The 21643-nt window shown below is 39.5% G+C and overlaps 1 protein-coding gene across 5 annotated transcripts in view; it reads right to left on the reverse strand.

The window, feature by feature from the left end:
• Positions 1-7775: 7775 nt before the first annotated feature.
• LOC131218967 (protein PIN-LIKES 3-like) overlaps positions 7776-21643 on the reverse strand; it is a 55159-nt gene continuing 41291 nt past the window's right edge. For 2 of the 5 annotated variants that reach the window (XM_058213900.1, XM_058213887.1), the window contains exons 9-11: positions 10249-10301; positions 9086-9271; positions 7776-8271 (exon numbers count right to left, since the gene is read on the reverse strand). In XM_058213900.1, coding sequence (XP_058069883.1) covers positions 8147-8271; positions 9086-9271; positions 10249-10301 — 364 coding nt within the window. In that variant the 3' untranslated portion in view covers positions 7776-8146. Of the gene's footprint in view, positions 8272-9085; positions 9272-10248; positions 10302-11500; positions 11602-12251; positions 12351-13511; positions 13749-14077; positions 14200-14291; positions 14417-15470; positions 15551-16296; positions 16470-17531; positions 17753-21643 lie in introns of those variants that run through there. The other 3 variants (XM_058213920.1, XM_058213894.1, XM_058213910.1) reach the window with 3 other exon arrangements.

Here is a 21643-nt window from a genome sequence, read left to right on the forward strand (position 1 = left end):
TGAGGGCCAGTCACACAATCAGATCTTTGATCGGACACGTTTGCTGAAACAGGACAATTGGATACTTTCATTCCAACCGTCCGATAAACGTCGACCCTATCCGATATTCAAATAATCAAATAGGCATAATGTTTTCTTAATGATACATCGAAAACAGGAACCACAATTTGGACTGTTCAGTTTGAATTAATTGAATGCTGCATACACAATTTCTGAGTGCCTGCATTCATCCATCACACTCCGCCAGAGTAAGTAAGAAACTTCCGAAAAGAGGTAGGCCGAAAAGGATGGGTCTCGTTCGTGGGATCCACCGCTGCATGCGCCTTTTTAGGTAGGAAAGGAGTACCAAAGATACGTTGTGATTTGTCCTTTGCTCAACACTTTTCCATGTGGGAGTAATCAGCCATACACGTGGCATATAGCACTCCAATCTAGACTTTTGAAATGGTGGAGCGTAGTGCGGATGGAATAAATCCTCAATGTTACATTGGTTCAACGTTCCTCATCATCAAGTTGGGGCAATTTAATGTGACGGCTAAAAATAAATTAGTCAACAGAGTTCCAAGTTCACCGAACAAAATCATATAATTAACTTTATCCAATCAGTGAGAGTTTGGCCTACGGTCCATCCATAACTGGGCCCGTGAAATAGACGGTGTGAATTTCCATACATACGTACACGTCGGATGTACGATAGATGAATCACCCCCACGTAAAATGGTGGTGCATGTGAACAGGAGTTTAACCTAAAATTTGATGAGTTGTATGGTTAATCAGCAAATCATACTTATATTCTGTACGTGTCTGATTTTCTACAAGTCAGGGTCACGATTTTATAATCCGAACCGTTAATGTGAATGGTCCATCGGTGATGTGGTGAATATTAAAATGATCAAGATTGAATGATCCTTTCCGTACAATCTTTGGATTGACCACTATGTTCTTTTTTAAATGTCTATTTAAAGCTCCTTGTGGAAGCGCCAGTGTCCCATTAGGGATTTTTTTTAATCACACGGTACATTTACGGTGGGCCCCATGTAATCAACAGCTGGATTACTGAACTGGTTGCCATTTGTACAAATTCAAGTCATGGAATGTACCGCGTATATCCTCAACTCGACGATCATGTAACTCTCAAAAATAAATGGGAACGGATTGGCTACTCCCCTGGACACCAGCTAATGGCTGGTGGTAGGTGCTATGTGGGCCACACCATGATTTATGTGTTTCATCCATGCCATCCATCTGTCTTTATAGATCATTTTACTGAATAATTACAAAAATGAGATATATCCAAATCTCAGGTGGACCACATTATAGGAAACAATGTTGAATGAGGGTCGACCATTAAAAACATTTTGGGGGCCATAAAAGTTTTGGATCAAGCCGATATTTGTTTTTTCTCTTCATTTGGGCCTGTATGACGTAATCAACAAATTGGATGTCAAATAAACAGTATGGTGGGCCATAGGAGGATTTTAATGGTTGATATCCAATCACTATTGTTTTCATTTGGTGTGGTCCACCTGAGATTTATATCCTTCTCATTTTTAGGATCAAGCAATAAAATGACCTATAAAAATGGATGAATGAAATGGATGAAACACATACATCATTGTGGGGCCCACAGAGTACCGACCACCAGCTACGGAGCTGGTGTAAGGGGGAGTAGCCAATCCATTTCCAGAATAAATCTGCCACGTAGGCTTCGGATCCTTGACCAGGAGGATATCTACAGTTACTCTGGTACCCAGATTGCACGAGTAGCCAGTTGGCCTCGCGATGATGGACTATTAAACACAAATCTACTTGATTGGTGAAATCTAAGGGCGTGTTTGGATTCACGTTTTGGTTGTATTGTATTGTATCCGGTACTGTTCACGTATATGTTGGGTGATATCCAGAATACATCCAGCGGAGACGTGCCACTAACCAATGTTTGGATAGGACGTATTACTCTACATGTATATAATTTCATGTTAGATCAATGTTTGGAAACGATTGGATAAGGGCCACACGGTGTATATACGTGCGTGTAGTAGGGTCCACTCACTGTTCCATTGAATAATCTGAGTCGTTCATTCACTTCAGAGGGTGGGCATTACCCTTGCCTAGGTGTCCTTTCGTTTCTACGCAAACTATTGCAGAATTTCAACCGTTAAACATGAAATGGACGGCAGAGTAAACACCCTCATGGGCCACGCTGATTTCACTCTAAAAACATTCTTTTCCAGTGGATTTTCCAAGAAGCTTCAATAAGTGGGCCACCAAACTTCATAGAGTCGACATACGTCGACTTTGTTACGAAACAAAGGTTCCGTCTTTTTGTTGTGGGCTACTATCATGCAGTAAAAGGTGGATTTGAACTGTTCATCAGATAGAGAGAGAAAAACCTATCAAAAACATTTTGACCTTTCATGGCTATGTACTTCTTCATGATCGTTACAATGATCAAAAGAAGACCGTTCGGCCGTTGTTTCAGCTTGATTATCTCAGTAGGCCATATCATCGGATGATCAAAGCTCACTATTCTTGGTTTAAATCTCGAGAGGAAGATGATAGACGGTGTGGATTTGTCAAAAGACAGTCATACTGGGCATTACCAGCAACACAGTAAAAGAAGAAAAAGCTTTCTTCCTCTTTATGTCTAACTGAACGTCTGGCCGATTGCGCGGTACAATCCCATCAATGATGCAAAGTGGTTCTCGGGCGTATTAGCGTGTGTTGAATGCATTGCCCGCCGTTCGTTTCCAAATAAGGGACATGTCCCGTCAATCTCACTAATACGATACTATACACTTGAAACCGTGAATCCAAACACGCCGTAAACTTTTATCTTAAGGGCTTAGAATAGACGGCCCAGAAGAGAAATGCGTATTTTTTTTGGTGGATAAGATAATCCAATCAAGGAGTGTTTTGAGGGCTTCAGCCATCAACACTTCCTTTTTAGCAGTCTAATGGTCCGGATCTATGAAATGTGGGCTCTACTTGTACAAATTTAAAACTCGCGTATACCACCAGCCGAATAAACGTGGAAAGGTAACACGAAGGCAAGAGGCGGACCGTGTCACTGTCAGCAGCTCAAAGACAGCAACAGTGCTAATACACGTCATGCCATGTTGGCTATCACCAACATTCCTTTGGAGTCCTCGTCGTGTAGCACCACGTACCGACGTGGATACTTATATGGTATTGGAAAAGCTCTGTTGTCCCACGTGATGTATATGTTTCATCCAGTCCGTCCATCCATTTCTCAAACATTATATGTGGGTTTCTCTTCATCTGAGCCTGTTGGCATAATCAACGGGTTGTGTGGCAAATAAACATTAACGTGGGCTTTACGAGGTTTTCAATGGTGTCCGTTCAATCACCGTTGTTTCCTGTGGTGTGGTCCACCTGAGATTGCCTTTTCCTCCTCATGCCTTAAAATGAGCTGGAAAAATGAATGGACGGAATTGATAAAACACATACCTCATGGTGGGGCCCACAGAGCCTTTCCAGTAGCACATAGTAACGATGCTGCGGGCTACGCTGTCGCAATCCAAGTCCGCAGGACGGACGCGGATTATGTAGTGAGGCGCCGCCTCTATTTATCGTGGTACGAAGACTCCGTGGGGTCCATCAAGACGTGTGTATTTTATCCGGAACCGGAAGCGGATTGGCTGGTGTACCTCACAACAGTATCTGCTGTATTGACGTCAGCAAGTTCTGTGAGTCTGATCATGAGTTATGTGTTATATCCAAACCGTACATCCATTTGGTGAGCTCGTATTAAATCTTGAAACGAAAAATAAGACAGATATAACTGTCAAGTGGACCACACTGCAAAAAGCAGTGGGGGATTGAACATCTACCATTGGAACCATTTTTGGGGTCACAGAAGTTTTCGATCAATATGAAATTTCTTTTTCCTCTTTATTCATATATTTGTGACATTATGAACAGATTGGATGGAAAATAAACGTTACGGTAACCCTACGAATTTTTTAACGGTGAAAATCATAATTTCCATTGGTATTTGTGGTGTGGTCCATATGATCTTTGGATATGATTCATTTTTTGGATAATGCTCTAAAATGATCTATAAAAGTAAATGAACGGTGTAGATATAATAAATACATCACTGTGGGGCCCATGTAACTTTGATATCTTTGAACCGTTCGTACAACTCGGAGCTCGAGGAGTGGAACACCAGCCAATCCGCTTTCATTTTATCCATTACGTACATCCTGTTTTTCAGCTCATTCTGTATCAGGACACTATCTTCAAAACTCAAGTGAGCCTAACACCAGGAATTGAACGGCCATCGTTGAAAACTTGCTGGGGACAAAGTAGTTTTGCATCAAGCTGATATTTGCGTTTTATTTCGTCCAGGTCGGTGTGACGTTATAAACAGGTTAGATGTCAAATAAACATCTCTTCGGTCTTAGGAAGGTTTCAACGGTGGATGTCATTATCCCCCTCGTTTCAAATGGTATGGTCCACTTGAGCTTTGGATATGCCTCAATTTTTAATCATGTCCTAAAATAATCTGCAGAAATGGATGGACGGTGTGGATAATATATATATATATATATATATATATTATATATATATACTATTTTAGGCCACGTCACTACTCACTAAAAAATAAAAATAACTTCAGGCTGTGGAAAAGGGAGGTGAGCACCTCACTACACAATCATCCAAGACGCGTTTTACACAGCTGCGTAAAACATCCAATAGAGCCCACCATGTTTCATATCTAAATCCATTCCGTCCATCAGGTTTGAACCATTATTTTCACCGTATATAAAAAATATCAGCACCGCAAAAAAAACTCTAATGGGCCACAAAGTGGGAACAATGTATAACTTCTGCTGAAACTCTAAGTTCACACGGTCCGGCCCGCCTGATCATATCAGGCTAATATTTTTAATTTCACTTCATCCTAGTGGCTTACACATGATTAACGGTTTTGATGAAAGATAAACAAGATGGTGGCCCTCAAACTTATGATTGGCATCCCATTCCATTGTTCCCAGTGGTGTCGCCCACTTGAGACTGTAATCCATCTGATCTTTCGCTTCCCACTTAAGATAGTTATCTAACTGATTTATCACTTGCCACTTGAGATAGATATCTAACTGATTTATCACTTCGTGTCCTAGGATAGAGGATAGAACTTGATGGGCGGAATGGATTTTTCATATACAACATGGTGGGCCCCACAATCTTAGTTTTATAGAGGATGCCGGTCCATTTGCAACCATGATCAGTCGAATCGAGGAAATATTAATGTGAAGTGGGATGCCGTCTCTGCATCAAGAGGACCTCATTAGAAGGATGCAGACATTTGAATAGGCAAAAGAAATCCGCAGCATCTACAGGACGTGGGACCACCAATTCCTGACCTGTGTTGAAAGTAGAAACACAAGAAAAACAGAAAAAGGAAAAAGAAAGATAGAAAAGCCAATTTAAGGTTCTGTTTGATTTGGAGTAATTATTGTGAATTGGAGGTAAAATTGTAATTATTTTATTTTAACCGTTTTTGGAAAGGAGCCAGAATTTCACGTTGAAAACCGGCCATTCTCAAGCCAAATTTCCATGGCCCCACCATGATGTATGTGATCGTTTTAGGGCATGATTAAAAAAAAAAAATGAGGCTAATCCAAAGCTCAAATAGGCATAAGTAAAAAATGAGGTATATTGAATTACCATATTTCATTCTAATAAGAAAACCCAATAATTTAATCTACATCTTTCAATCACGTAGATCTAGTATGAGACTTCCGATACTATAATTCTCCCTTGAAGATGATATTGCCCCAATCCACTAGTGGGCTAGAAATAGTTTGTCTAAATCTCGAATTACTTGTCCTAGACCATTTATTTGATCGCATTCAATGGAGCTCATTTGATTCCACATGTGCATACACATAAATACCAATTGTCTGATCATGATGTATACTTATCTATTTTTGAATTCCAATGAATTTTATCTTTGCAAATTTACCAATCATAATGTGTAGAAAATATCAATGCAATAATATATAAATATTTTTTACATAATGATTGCCATAAAATTTGATCATCCATTTGATCCGAATCCTTAGATAAGTCTTTTGCGCGTCGCCACCACCATGTGATTATCTCTGATATTCCTCTTTCCCATCTCCATAACTAGATCTTGATTTAGTGATTTTAAGAGCATGCTTTTAACTTAGTTGAATCTATATGCATGGTCTTAAAAATACATGTCAAAGTATTGTCATCTCATCATAACCTTGGCATACAGCTTAGGGTATTAAGGATGCAAGTGTCACATATAGGATTAACATACTTGTACAACGACTGTATTGAATTGATTCATCGCTTGTACTAGCATACTTGTACAACGACTGCACTGAATTGATCTATCGGTTGTAGGTAAATTGGTCTCATAACACGCATGGCTCAATTTACACATCACAAATGATCAACCATCCATTGTCTATGATCTATCAACTAATGATCCATTCCGGTTGCAACATATAACATGATCTAATTGGGTATATAGTCGATCGTGCCAATCTTTGTGAGATCTTATGACGATCATCTCATAAATTAGGGCGGAGGTATACCTTATATGTACATGCACGATGCATCTCAATATGAATCACAATTGTTGTAATGCCTTCATAGTAGCATTTCCCATATATATATATATATATATATATAAACAAAATTTCATTATAATCCAATGAATAAGCTTGCACACGAGTCTACAATCATCTGATGAGTTAGAGCAAGACTAAAAGTGTAGAATGATCAAGCATGCATAGAACACAATCCTAAACTGTACAGATGAAAACTACATTCACCCAAGCACAATTAGGGAGGCCTTCCTGAAATAGATGGAAAACAACAAGGTGGATGACCATTGGGGTTGTTGGATATGGATCCATGGGGTTTACTTGTGGGTAATCACTATTGGATGGGTCCCAAATATGCCTCCCTTTGACAATTCCAACTTCATCCCAACTCATCCCTCTTCTCCTTATCCCTCCTTTTATAAAAAGGGCAAGTATTCTCTTACTCGGCATCCAAAAAGAGAGTTCCTACAAAGAAAATAGGGAAGAGTGATAATACCCATTTGTCCATCAGGCTAGCTTCTAGACGATCTAAACTATTGATCTTCATCTGTGGACCATCTTAACCCTAGAATTAGTTGGGTGATTAAATCCTCTCTGTTCATGTAAGGGTTAGGTGGACCACTTGACATAAATCGTCCATCTTTGGTTTTGTGCGAAAGTCGCATAGATCATGCGGGCCTACCCATCTGGGCTGTTATTCAAGGGTTTCTTGTGGAGAGCCATTCTCCCATGTGTTTGGTGGATAACTCCTGCATATTTGAAAACAATCAACCAAATCGGCATGAAATCCTCCAAAAGGCCCATTGTGCCATTAAGGACCTACATTTTATTTTGAAGAGACCTCTCTTTCAAATGGTCTTCGTTGAAAAGGGCCCTCCCATGAAATTGGTTAAAATGGACCCATGGGTGGTTTAAATTGAATTTAGATGGATCATTGGTGGTTGACCCACCAAAGGGTGGTTCGGGAGTGGTGATCCACTCAGAAATTGGGGGCTTCCTAGCAGCATCGAGTGACATGCGTGGCAGAATTTTATGCATTGTTTCATGGTTTACACATAGCCCAGAATATTTAGACAATGGTGTAACTTGGGATGCATGTTAGTAATAATCAGACACTACAGTTATTTCTTCGAATGTTAAACTAAAGAACTGAAATCCATCTGAAAATAGGGAAAGATCAGACACTACTAACCCATAAATTTCAAGAAATAACTGGCAACAAAAAATCCCTGCAAGCTCTGTAATTAAGTGTTCTGTTGATTCATTTTTCCATAGAGCTAATACATTCACTCCTATTCTTGCAAATAAAAGGTAGTTTAATACACTTCTAAGGTTGAATTTCCCACATCAACCAAATGCATGAGACCTCATTGCTTATGTTGGCGAACATCGCTAGTTGATAATGAGCTTCTTTCGTTCATTCTCAGGAGCCAATTATCGTAAGTTGAAGATGGATCATGAGATCATCATTCAAATGATCACTATACATATTGATGAAATGCAAACAAACGCCATGAACGAGGGCAGCGCAATTAAGACACGAGCCACATGAAAAAGGCGGACCATAGTGTGAGCGATAATATAGCCAATGAATACGTCCACAGCAAAATCACAGAGCATTCACTTTCGCCTGCTCCGAACAATTGGGTCATTGTACCTGCCAATTCCATAAAATACAACTCAGTTCAAACTACAAGGGAAGAACATGGTTAAAATAGGTAAACTAACCATTTGAATGCATGTGAACTGCTGAAATATTCACACAGCATGCATGTAAAAACTCAACATGACTTGTCAAATCAACTCGAACTGAGTCACTCTCTGACCTCTCTGAGATGAACTTACATATCTCACCAATACGCGAGGCACTGATATTTTTTTATTTCTTGAATTTTTTATATTATCCACATACAACTATGTAAAATATTTATGCGTATTATTAAATTAATTATCTGATATCGAGTCGAGTCAAGTAAAGAGTTACCAGAGTCTTCGAGTCAACTCAATCCAGCTGAACATTGAGTTGGGTTGAGTTTCTGAGTTTTTGAATTGTGGTCTAAATTGCATCAGGTTGTTTTTGTTTAGCTATAAAAGAACCAATATAAACTCCCGTAAAAGAACAAGGATTGTTGTGTCCTGATAGAGCTTCAACAAGCCACACACCCCTCTATAAGTCGCCACATGTGTCCACGGGACATCTGAACCATGCATCAGGTGGACCCAACGTGTATAGAGACCAGGGCCCAAAATCCCATCAACACGTAGGTGAGTTGTACATGTAAAGACAGAATGGACAAATTTTTTTAAAAAAAATTGCAAACAGTCAGCATTTAATATAAATGGTGACCCATCTGATGAGTGGACCTGTCTTGATCTGTGGGCCAGGTCATTTGCATGGTGGGCTCGCCAATGCACGGCTCAGATGTCGCACAAGTGGTGGGTTGGCTTGCAAGGAGATGCATGTATCATACCTATGTCCATTGCAGGTGGAAGTGCAAACTGCAACAGAAGAATGAACTGATATAGAGGATCCTTGTGCACCAAACCCAAATGAATCGCCCCTTCAACTACGCCTACGCCCAACAAAGGCAAGGCGATGTAACGAACGATAATAATTGCAATGATGAGTGAGACCCGAACTTCTGACTTGCGAATTCCTGGATGATGACAACCAAATATTAATGAAAAAACACTATATTCAGATACGTTAGAGAGACAGATATATGTATGTATGTTCATTTCGGTGATCATTCAGAACACAATAGCCTTGGGTATATACTCTCTTAATAAAGAGGTTTGCTCGAATGCATCCAGACATACAATACGATACATCAGGACTTTAACGTTTGAATCTGGGACATTTTCTATTAATCCAAACTGTTTATACGATGCCTCTCACTTTTTATGGTAGATAGATGACAAATAAAAGCACTTAAATTGCTTTATTTCAACCTCTGGTAATTTTTCTCTTTTGCTTTCAATATGGATGGTCACCATGTATAATCAAAGGACTGAAGTATTTAATCGAAGGGACTGTATAGATGGTGGGAAAAGAAAAGAAAAGAAAAACTATAATGATTATCCAAGATTTCCCATGACCATGAATTCTATGGATTCCATTTTAGGGGTCCTGTTTGGATAACATTTAGAAATCCAAATAAGGTTCTTACAAAAGTCACCTTGTATTTTGTGCATTGGTAGACTATAGTGTTTGATTGCATTTTGAAATCCAATGCTTCCTTTGCTATCCATATATGGTCAAATGTCCCATCATGGGAGAAGGTCACCCATTTTTTTTTTCTTTTCTTTTCCCACCATCCAAATAATAAGAGTTTTTCCGGTGATTCTCTATCCAAGGGAACCCCTACCATGCAAACAGTTTGGGACATTGAAAAGAGTCCATATCCAACCACTGACGTCCTGACCTATCATATTGTAATATGTTGTAATGAATTCAAGCAAACCTCTTACTAAAATAGGTTGGGGATTCATTTTCTCCCTAGCACACCATTTTTCACCAAATCTCCTCTCCCTTCTACAAGATACAAGACATGATTCATTTAGGTTGATCTGAATAGCCAATTAGCCCAATTTAAGTGAGTATGAGATAGATCAACAGGAAGTTAGAAATTACCCTTGGTAAGGTTTCCTCCCATAATAATGGTGGTAGTTGGGATCGCTCCATCACTGCAAACCAAAACAAGGAAAATGGATTATTGATTAAAAAAAGGGTGTTTGCACCAGTGCCAAAGAAGTTGGAAGCGAAAAGCCGACCCTTGGAATAGGCATGTGCAATTAATTGAATAAATGAGATCGTTTTGCCTCAGTAGTGACTTAGGTTCAATCCTTGGTTGCCTGATATCAGCCATACGATTAAATGGGTGATTTGTGATTAACCGGAAATGCCCACCATTGAAACCTTCCTGGACCAACTGTCATGTTTGTATCCCATCCACTCATTCATAAGGTGATTTCCACTAGGATGAAGAGAAAACTTCTGTAGACCCCAAGAAGCTTTCAATGGAGGACATCCAATCCCCAGTGTTTCTTCTACCATGGCTCATTTGAGTTTTGAATCTGACTTGTGAGCTCACATCCAATAAGCTGGTGCAGTGGATGGACGGATTGGATATAGCACAGGCATCACAATGGGCCCCATAGAGCATTTGGTTTCATGGGTTCCATTTGAGGGTTCTAAGAAATTGGTGTCCATAGTTGGGATTGAGGCATGAAATGTGATTTTTCTATTGGAAATTTTAAATTTAAATACTAAAAGTCTTAACCGGTTTTAGCAATTGCTTAAGCCAGTTAATCTCAAACACTCGTTTAATCTTATAACTGGGATTCACAACTGAGGGAAGACAACATCATCATTATCATCACCATCAAAGCCTTATCTCAATTAATTGGGCCTGGCTACATGAATCCTGTTCCGCCATTCCACTCTATCTTGGAATGTCATATTGTTCAGATCATGTTGGAACTTGGAAGTAATGACATAAGTTTGACAACGGCTGCCAACCTCACACAAAACTCCTTTATCCGGGCTTGGGACCGGCAATGAGAGCACAAAACTCCTACAAGTGCAATGTAATAGACTATTGAATAGGTTGATTACAATCAAGCACTATCTAACAGTCTATTACATAGGTTGATTACAATCAACGAGTTGACTGAGGCAAGCCAATATCTGAATAAATTAAGTATACAGGAGACCACACAAAATCTTGTCACACCAATTTTCAAATTAGAAAACAGAAAAAGAAAAAAGAAAAAAAGAGAAAGGGGGTGGATGAATCTGTCAGTAGAGTGGGATAGTTAAAATGTATAATTTATCTCTTCTAGTCATTTTAATCCGATCAAAAGGTTTTGTCAATGGTTCATACCCCAACAATGCAGCAGATGCTTGGATCACCCGAAGAGGAGCATTTTCACCAATGAGCAGCTTTCTGATTGGAGCAATCATTCCGATGAAAAACCCAATAATCTATACAAGGAAATAGATTGCAACTTAGTCTACAGGCACTATAAACTATACATAATTAGCAAAATTGCATCTCAGTTCAAACTCAAGTTCTCTAAATATATGGCACCATTCAAGATATAAATGACGCATAAGCTAGTAAAAATGGTGTTCAGATTGATCCACCAATTTACATGTAGTACAAAATTTCAAGCTACTGAAAGGTGGAAATCATGGATGACATGGGTATGATACAACTATGTTGATTCATGGGTGTAGATTTTACACTTAAAACTGAAGTTTCAAAAACAGGACATGTTAAAACTGAAATTTCAAAAACAGGACATGTTAAAACTGAAGTTTCAAAAACAGGACATGTTATCCATTTTTCAAGCATTCATGTAAAATAGATGGATATAACATTTACATTTGTTCTATTTCTTGTAAAGAGTAACTTGACAATTAGTAGTGGAAAAGGCGCTGCTTTAAGCATTCTCTAAATTGAGTAATTTCCTAGGTCAACGTACTGATACATTCAACATATAAAAATAAATTAAAAAAAAACAGTTTTTTGTGAAGAATCTTTCTAGATGGAAAGAAATTCTTCACAACTCAGGCCTATGTCAATGGTATAAGAATAACTTCTGGTGAAAAAGTAAGCATGGCAAGCATACCACTCCGATGGTGGAAGGTGCCAATAAGTTCTTCATGTCGACTTTTCCTGAAATCGTCTTTAAAATTTGTTTAAGCTGAGCTGGAACTGGAACGGGTACCTTGAAGAAAAAAAAACATGGAAAGGTTAATATGGAGAATTAGTTTGGGCTTAACGATACTTTCCATGACAATCAGATGTCGCAATCCAGTATTACTTGTGATGAATGAATGAGCCTTCGTAGACTAGATATGCTAACTCCAACACATGTCAAACAATTGAATGTAGCTCATTAAATTCCATCACAACATTGTGCTCAATGGATGAACATAGACAAACAAGAAGATATCATACCGAGGTTCGGAGTACACTTCATTTTCTTCATGTGTTTCAACCAAAACCAGATATGAATTGAGGAGGAATTATATGATCCTCAATCCAAGGATATCTACCAGTGGGGCCCACCATCAGTCTGTTGGACCCATAATAGATGGACCAAGCTTTGAAAATCTCCTTGATAGGACAATCCTAACATTCAAGATTATGGCCTGCAAGAAAATAGTCAAGAATAGATGCAATGAGGGTCCACATTCAACTGAAAGGCCCCAAGTTTGGTGGCTAGGATCTTCCAGTCTGGAAGACTTTCATAGCAAGGTCCACCAATGGTGGGGCTCATCAGAGTAATGGTCTAGATCATTGAACTGGACCCCACTCAATTTTATTTTATTTTTTTAAATGAAAAATTGTCCTGGGCTTGAGGATCATGCCATATAATTAATTCCCATCAAAATGCCTAATGAGAAACACCCAAATGCATCTTTAAATCAATGGTGACAGATAGACTTTGCATCCATTCGTGAAGCATGTGGTTGCACTCTGTCAATGGAAAGGACCCCTTCCTATTTTTATTCGAGTTGGTTCTTGAATGCTTTTATATGACTTGGATTCTAGGATTTACACTTGGATAACCTCAATCAGCTAAGGCTGACCAAAGGCATCAATTGATCAGGATAAGGCAATATTATACCACTACCGCATATCATCAGAGGCAAACATGCAATAAAATGTAAAGGTCTTGGAACATGTATTCACTATAGAATGCATGAAATTGAAGAAAAACATAAGAGGATAGAAAGTCAAATAAGTAGCAGAGGATATTGACAAAAATAAAATAAAATCTATAATTTCTTATATTGAGTGTTAAGCAAATAACCATCTTGTAGGCAATTGAGATTAATCAAAACTTAACATTTGAATTTTAAATAGAAAGCAAGAGACTAACCATCGGTTTTCCGTTTAACTCCTCAGTTCTAGTGGAAGGCGGTTCACGTTGATCTTCTAAATGCTCACACATAGTGGGATTCTGGGTTGAAATTGGCTCCCCTGGGAGTGCCTTTGATCTTTCTTCAGACAGATTCGTACTAGCCATGACACCATTCACTATGCCTACCTTGTCGCTCCTACTCGCAGATATTCGTACCACATTGTAGACATAAGACCACAGAAAGATGGCTCCCATCTAAAGCATTGCAATAAGCAAGAAACAAGAATCAAAATCACTTCGTTATGATATCCTTTCAAGTCATTAGATATGCCCTCATGTGTAAATGACCGATATGTACTATCGCCCATCTGTTAATGATGCCCAATACAAGTGACCGTGGTATGGATGCATTATCTGAGCTGTTCATTAGACCTGCTTAATGAGTCACCTGGACTCACACACGTGTCCCACATTGGCATGTGTGGGGCACTTTCAAGTAGGATAATTCACCACTTTATGCTAATTACTAAGAAAGTGCAGAAACTTTAGAATGCAAAGGAAGCTATTTGAAAAGTTCATCTTACAGCCATAGACAGTGAAGCGTATGCGAGTCCATATTTATTGCAGAGATCTTGAGCTCCAAATGGATTTCCTTTCTCTTTACAGATAGCCGGGACTATAATAATAAGCATATTCCCCAGATTTCCTGTTTGTGAAACCAAAGCAACGAGAGATCATTTGCCACGTTGATCAGATCAGTGAAAGAAACGCTAGTAAAAGTATGATGATGATACTTGCCACCAGCACAACAGCCCAAAACGAGCCCCCTCAAACGGGAAGGAGGTTTTATAATTTGGATGACGACCCACCCAAGTACTGTGCCGATTATGAAAGTAAGAAGGATATTTAATGGCATGAACCATCTGTACATTTAACAAGGAGCATCTGGTTAAAAAAATAACAACTCTCGTCAAGTGAAAATACTACAAGCATTTTGGTCGATGATGGAACAAGAAAAAACCATCATTTTCTGGTGAGTCCTAACAAATAAGCAACAAATGGAGCTTGCTGGAATTGCTTGTGAGCAATGATGGGGGTGGTGTGTTTCCATCTTATCAGTGGGTGTGTATGTATGTAGGTAGTCCCTTGGACTGCCACAATTTTTAAATATTAATAAATAGAGATGGGGGACCCAAAACACTTACCTAATTCATAACTTGGTATCAGAACATTAGGCTCTCTCTCACTCTCTCATACATAGAAGAACACCCACAAGAGAAGAAAGAAGATCCCTCCCTCCCTCCCTCTTTGTGAGAAATTAGTCATTGGTGTTATCTATATGCCTCACTTGTCATCTAAGGACCTACTGGCCAATATGGTTACCAAAGGCATTTTTGGTTCCCATCTTATGAAATTATATCCAAGCTGCATCTCTAGCATTATGCATGGGAATCATCTTAGGGGATCATAATTGTTGATCTACTGGGCCAACGTGTTAAAATGAAACAACCCAAGATTACTGACTGACAAACTTTCTTAGCTATTGCATCATGGGCGTGAAAACGCGTGGTTTAGAAGTTTTTTAGCAGAAAAGAGTAATGGTCGAAATCTAACATCTAGGATTGTCCAATAACAGCAATTTTGGGGACCATGACCAATGTATTCGATCTCCCTAAGATGATTGTGATGTTTACAATGGAGATGCTATCATTTTCCCAAGCATGCATGTTACATACTTGAGATAAATTCAGATCTTTTCTCACTGGTGAAAAATGCTAATAGAAAACCTTTAGTTATATATAAAAAAAAAAAAAACAAGAAGACTAATTCAACTGAATAGCATCATGTGAATTCCAGGATTATCTAGTAGATCTGAATTTTTCATGGAACAGAATGCAAGTTCAAAAAACAAAATCTTCATTTCCCTCCACCAATCTTGCATGCAACAAAGAAACGGAAAAAGAACAAGAAACTCACAACGAAACCATGCTTTTGAGTGTGATAGTTTTAGATAGATTGGTGTACACGAAGCATGGATTGAATACATAAAACACCACCTGTTCATGAACAGATTGCACCAATTAGTCTAGCCAAACGAATGCCTGTGTAGACACAAAATTCACAAAAATAAAGAATTAAGAAATATTACTACAATAACAGCAAAATGATAAGAAAGCAGAACGGGCAATTTCTTGATTTTCCATTTGAAATTAAATATTAAATTTCAAGTTTAAAAAAAAAAAAAAAGAATTTCTATTGAGAATGAGATGGGAGAGTTGATTTTGAACATTCAGTTTAATCACAAGGATTTGATTTTAAAAAAAGGATTTTTTCTACTATGCATAATGGACAAGAAGCCCAATTGCAATTGTGTTCCTTTCAAGTCCCACTTACAGGCTGAGTTTGGTTGCCCAAATATCATGAAGTTTCATGCTTAATCAGTCCAATTTGGTGCAAGATTTCATGAAATTTCATGAAATTTGGTGCAACCAAACACACCCAAAAGGGATTTATAGTATATTTATCCTTCGTTAATTTTGTCGTTAATTTTGTTTGCTGTCTGATTCTTGGGCATGTACCTTGGGCCTATCCTAAAATAATTTCCCCTGAATTGTTAGGTAACAAATTCAATCAACTCAATTAAGTTCAAAATTCAATCATGTCCGGAAGTCCACAAATTGATTTTGTTCTATTGGAAGTTTGTTAATTGAGTCTATGCGTATGAACAACACAAACAGATCATGTATCCAAAACAGTAGTTAGTTACAAAAGCACATGCTCGCAAAACCACAATCCAACTCACGTTGTTCAAATGCTTCCTAGCAGCTCCACCTAAGATACCGACACGCTTCGTTGCGAGATATGACCCAACGCCAGTCACAATAAGAAGTTTCAGAACTGGCATAGCCGCAGAAATGAAAAGATTTCTGAGCCCCATATCCAAATCTCCTTCAAATTCTCAAACTCTTCCTTCTTCTGCCAAAACATCTCATGTATAAATTTGAAATTGAACATGAGTACAAAAATCAAACAGAAATGGTTTTTTCCATTAAAATTTCCTAATATGAAAATTCATGGTCACAAGAACAAAAGTGCAATACTGACTTCTTTGATTGAAAACATCCAACAAACCCACACACATGAAAAAAATCTTAAAATCTGTCTCCTCCTCTTCCTTGCTCATTCCAATTAAAAAACTCATCTAAGCTTCTTTCATTATAAAATTTCTTCTTAAGAAATTCAAATTTAGAAATGGTTTTCTCAGGAGGTTGCTGATATAATAATTTCAGTTAGAAGGAGAAAACAGGACGATGGTAACCATGCCAAAATATCGTTGAAAATCTCCAATGATACTTCTCTCTTGTTCAAAGAAAAACATTCATAACAACTTCCCATTCAAAGTCTAATGTAAAATTCAAAACACTAGATGGGTTTCATTATCAATGCTAAAAAAAATCATTGTGTATTGCCACAAGACATGACATATCAACAAACATACTATACTTTGGTTGACTTTTCATATTGGCCTTATATATATATATATATATATATCCAGAAAAACATGAAAAGATCAGGATATGATTTAAAACCCATGTAAAATGTATATTAAAAATTATTTCGTCAATGAAAACATAGAATCTAATTCAAGATATCATTTGAAAGATATCAAATAGATATAAAAGGGTGAAAAAAGACTATTCAACAATTACTTCATATGGCTGATACAAATACATTTTTGATATTCCGAAAGACCTATTTTACCAAACATCCTCTCTCAACAATTACTTCATATGGCTGATACAAATACATTTTTGATATTCCGAAAGACCTATTTTACCAAACATCCTCTCTTATGAAATAAAGCACATTCAAATAAACTCTACCATTCAAAATCCAACGCAACGGTTTGAAATTTGAACTTTCTTTTCATTAAATGATCAAAATGGTTTTTTTTTGTTCCTTTTTTTCTTTTGATTGAGTATCCACTTTTGAGAAATAATAATTAAAGGTAGAGCATGAGAAGAAGACGAAACGAACCTGCTTACAGTTCCCGCCAAAGAGCTCTCATAGAAATCCCAAACACTCCGGTATTAAAACTCAGTTATACTTCCACAACAAGGACTATATATATTTATAAATCGAAAATTTCAAAAAGATAACCATGTCTTCTTGCAGCCGTAGAAAATCGGCCACCATTTAAAACGACGGGCAGTTGCAGTAAAAGCGCAATTCGGATCCATGCTAGTATGCCAACAGTCCTCTCGTTGAGGCGCGTGTGACAAATATAGCCGACATTTTGAAAATCTCGTGATAATTTTCAAATCTCCGATTATTTTAAATATATCGCGTTTTATTCGCGATATTAACTCGAAAATGGTAAAACCATTTAAGAAGTTATTATAAAACATCCATTAATCTTAAATTTATTTGATAATTTACCATAATGCACGGTCACATTAAAGGTGGGCCTACATAATGCACGGTTACATCATTAAAGGTGGCGCCACATGACGGATACCCCACGTCAAAGTGTGGCCCCATATGATGAACGGCTCATATCAAAGGAGGGACCCACATGATCGATGGTGGACATCGAAGGTAGAACCACATGGTAGAAGGTTGACGTCATAAGTGGGCCCACATGATGAACGACCCATATTGAAAGTTGGACACCATATGATGGACGGTCCACAGTAAAGGTGGGACCACATGATGAATGGTGAACATCAAAGGTGGGTCTCACATGATGGATGGCTTACATTAAATTGTAGTCCCGCATGATGGATGGGCTACATCAAAATGTGGCCCTGTATGATGGACTATCTACATCAAGTGGGCCTGACATGATGGACAATCCATGCCAAAGGTGGGATCCACATGATAGATGGTGGACATCAAAAGTTGCATGATAACTGACCCATGTTAAAACCCCCCACATGATGAATGGTCCACATCAAAGTGGGCCCATATAATGCACGGTTCACATCAAAGGTAGGCCCCACATGATGGATGACCCACATCAAAGTGTGGCCTAACATGATGGACCATGCATGTTAAATGGGCCCCACTTGATGGACAATCCACATCAAAGGTGGGACCCACATAATGGATGATGGACATCAAAGGTGGGCCCATATGATGGACGGTTGACATCAAAGGTGGGCCCACATGATAAACTACTTGTATTGAAGGTGGAGCTCACATAATGAATGGTCCACATCAAGGCAGCCCACATAATGGATGACTGGGCCTCACATGATGGATGACCCACATCAAATTGTGGCCCCTTATGATGGACAGTCCACATCAAGTGGGCTGCACCTAATGGACGGTCCACATCTAAAGTCTCGCATGATGGACAACCCATGTCCAAAGTGGCCCAACATGACGGATGATTCACATAGAAGGTGTGCCCTAGACAATGGATGGTGGACATCAAAAGTGGGCCGCACATGATGGATAACCCACTTTGAAGGTGGAGCTGACATGATAGATGACCTACATCAAGGTGGGCTCCACAAAATAATGGTCCATATCAAAGATCAACCTCTAGTGATGAATGGTACACATCCAAGACAACCCTTGCATTAAACATTTTGCCAAATGCACATGCTTATTTCATCTAAGGGCTTTTTTTTTTTTCGTCCTCGAGGCTTTTCCATATAACTATAAAGGCTATCGTCCTATAATCACTCGATTTTAAAATATTAAATTAGTAAGTTGAAGCTCCGTAAATATGAAAAAATAGCCACCTCTTGGATTTTGACTGTTAATTACTGACAGAAAAAACACTGTTAAAGTGTAAAAAACACATATTTGCCCTCACCCTTTGGTATTTATGGTTATATGGGGGTGGGGATGTAGAAGATTGGATGGGGCCAGCTTTATCTATGCATGTGATTGACATTGTCCATCTATTTTGTCAGCTCATTTTAGGCCATTAGTCTAAAAAATGAGTCGGAACTAAATAGCATGTGGATCCACCGCAAAACAAAACAATGTTGATTGAACGCCTACCATTTTAAACTTTTTGGGGGTCAGTAAAAGTTTTGGATCAAGTTAATATTTCTGTTTTCCCTTCATCTAGATCTATGCGACCTTATGAATAAGTTGGATGACAAATAAACATCATTGTGGGCCTTGGAATTTTTTGATGGTGACTGCTCAATGGCCACTGTTTTGTGTGCTGCGGTCCACCTGAGATATGAATTTGCTTCAATTTTTAGCTCATTTCCTAAAATGACCTAGAAAAATCAGTGGACGGTGTTGATGCAGTTTCCGGCTCACCCCCTTTCTGGTACTTGAACACCTGCACAGGAAGAGGACAAAGGAGACCTTGGCTTACGCAGGGGACCCTCCGATTCCAAAGTCAGGCCTGGAATCTGGGTCTAATAATTTGACAAGGGCTTAGGGGTGAGAATATGTGTGTACCTTTCACCTTTAGACATTTCTTATTTATAGGGGAGACGTGATTCCATAAACTTGGGATACTTCCCTAGTTTGTAGGAGATTTGATCCTTATCCAAGCCGATCTCGAGATCTTCGATCTCCCAGATTTTCGAGATCAGAAGTTATCTTGCGAGGATCTCGGAACACAGATCTTTGATATCAAGCCGACTCCTTGGCTCGGCTCTGAATGAGATATAATGTTAAGTTACGCTAATCGATTTGCTCACCGATCAAGTTGCGGTCGGCTGAAGATGGCCGACCCATGACCGACCTAGCGGGTAGACCAGACTAGGGTTGGGCCAAGATCTGATCGACCTATGCATTGGGTCGGCATTATGTGCCCTTAGATGCCTCAGCTCTAGGCTCGACGCCTATCGGTCTCCTTGGAGGCCTCAACTATTGGCTCGGTGCCTATTGGCTCGGTGCTTGGGACATGTGGGCCTCGGTCAGGCTCGGCGCCTGGTGAGTCTAGCCCATGTCAGTAGAATTGGTCCATTCCATAAGCCGACCTATCGACTTGTCATATTTTCCCCCAACAGTGAGCTCCCCTACTCCTTGTGCCGACCTATGGAGGCTGAGGAGTAGATCGGAATTGGGTCGAATTATGATTGGACCGATCTTATGATGCAACATTTATTGCTGGCATGGCGGCCAACACGTATATCGGAGCACGCTATCTTGCTTTAACACGTGTCGGTTCAGCGCCCGAAGTAATGTGGGCTTAGAAGTCGCCGTTTCAGTGGCGGGGTGAATGGGAGGAGGACGCGTGGCAAGGTACTTGATGGGGGATTCGGAAGGCGCGTGGTGTGGTGCCACGTGTCGGACTAGGGCGTTCGAGGAGGCGCCGGTGCGGCTCCCTCTTAAATGTCGATGCCACGTGGCACGACTATAAAAAGGATGCCCTAGCCCTTTCCCCCTTTTCCATTTCGCGTCTTTCATCTTATCCTCTGCCCTCTATTATCTACACTTACCGCTCGTTGCATTTTCCGACAACTTCGCGAACTCCGGTGAGCCCTTTCTCCCACCCCTCCTTTCTGTTTTAACAATGGCTAGCTCTGCAAGCTATCGGGAGGGGGTTCACAGTGGGGGAGGTGAAACAAGCAGTCTTCAGGCCACCTCAGAATCATCTTCGCTGCTGATAGCGAAAGCGGCGAACGCGGATGCCGCATTTCAGCATTCGCAGAGGGTACTGGAATCTCCGGCGTAGATGTCGGCGATGCCCGTCGGGGCATTGAATTTGTCTCCCGAGCAGGAGACACTGACGGAGGCCGCTCCGGGCAGACCCGATGCTCCTGACGAGGGAGAGTCTGAGGAGGTCGAGGTCGAAGAAGGGTCCAGGGGGCCAGTGCCCTCGACTTTATCTGGGGAAGACCTAGTCCGAATCTGATTCGGATATCATATTTCCGACTCTGTTATCTTACGTCTTCCCCTGCCGAATGAACTGCCTGACCAGCCCCCTCCTGGGGTGGTTGTTCACACCCCAAGTATAGGGTTGCGATGTAATAATAATCTCAGTAAGACCGAGGTTGAATCCACAGGGACTGAACCTTATACGTAATCTGAAATTAACTAGAGCTAGAACTAGAATAAGATGTAATTTAAATCAGAGAAAATTAAGGGAATAATTGTGAATTTAATTAACTAAAATTAGTAAAATTCAAAGGTGGGAAACTAGGGTGCTAAGGATCCACTTGTAGCAA

This window comes from Magnolia sinica, chromosome 1 (assembly GCF_029962835.1).
Source record: "Magnolia sinica isolate HGM2019 chromosome 1, MsV1, whole genome shotgun sequence".
Classification (NCBI taxonomy): Eukaryota; Viridiplantae; Streptophyta; class Magnoliopsida; order Magnoliales; family Magnoliaceae; genus Magnolia; species Magnolia sinica.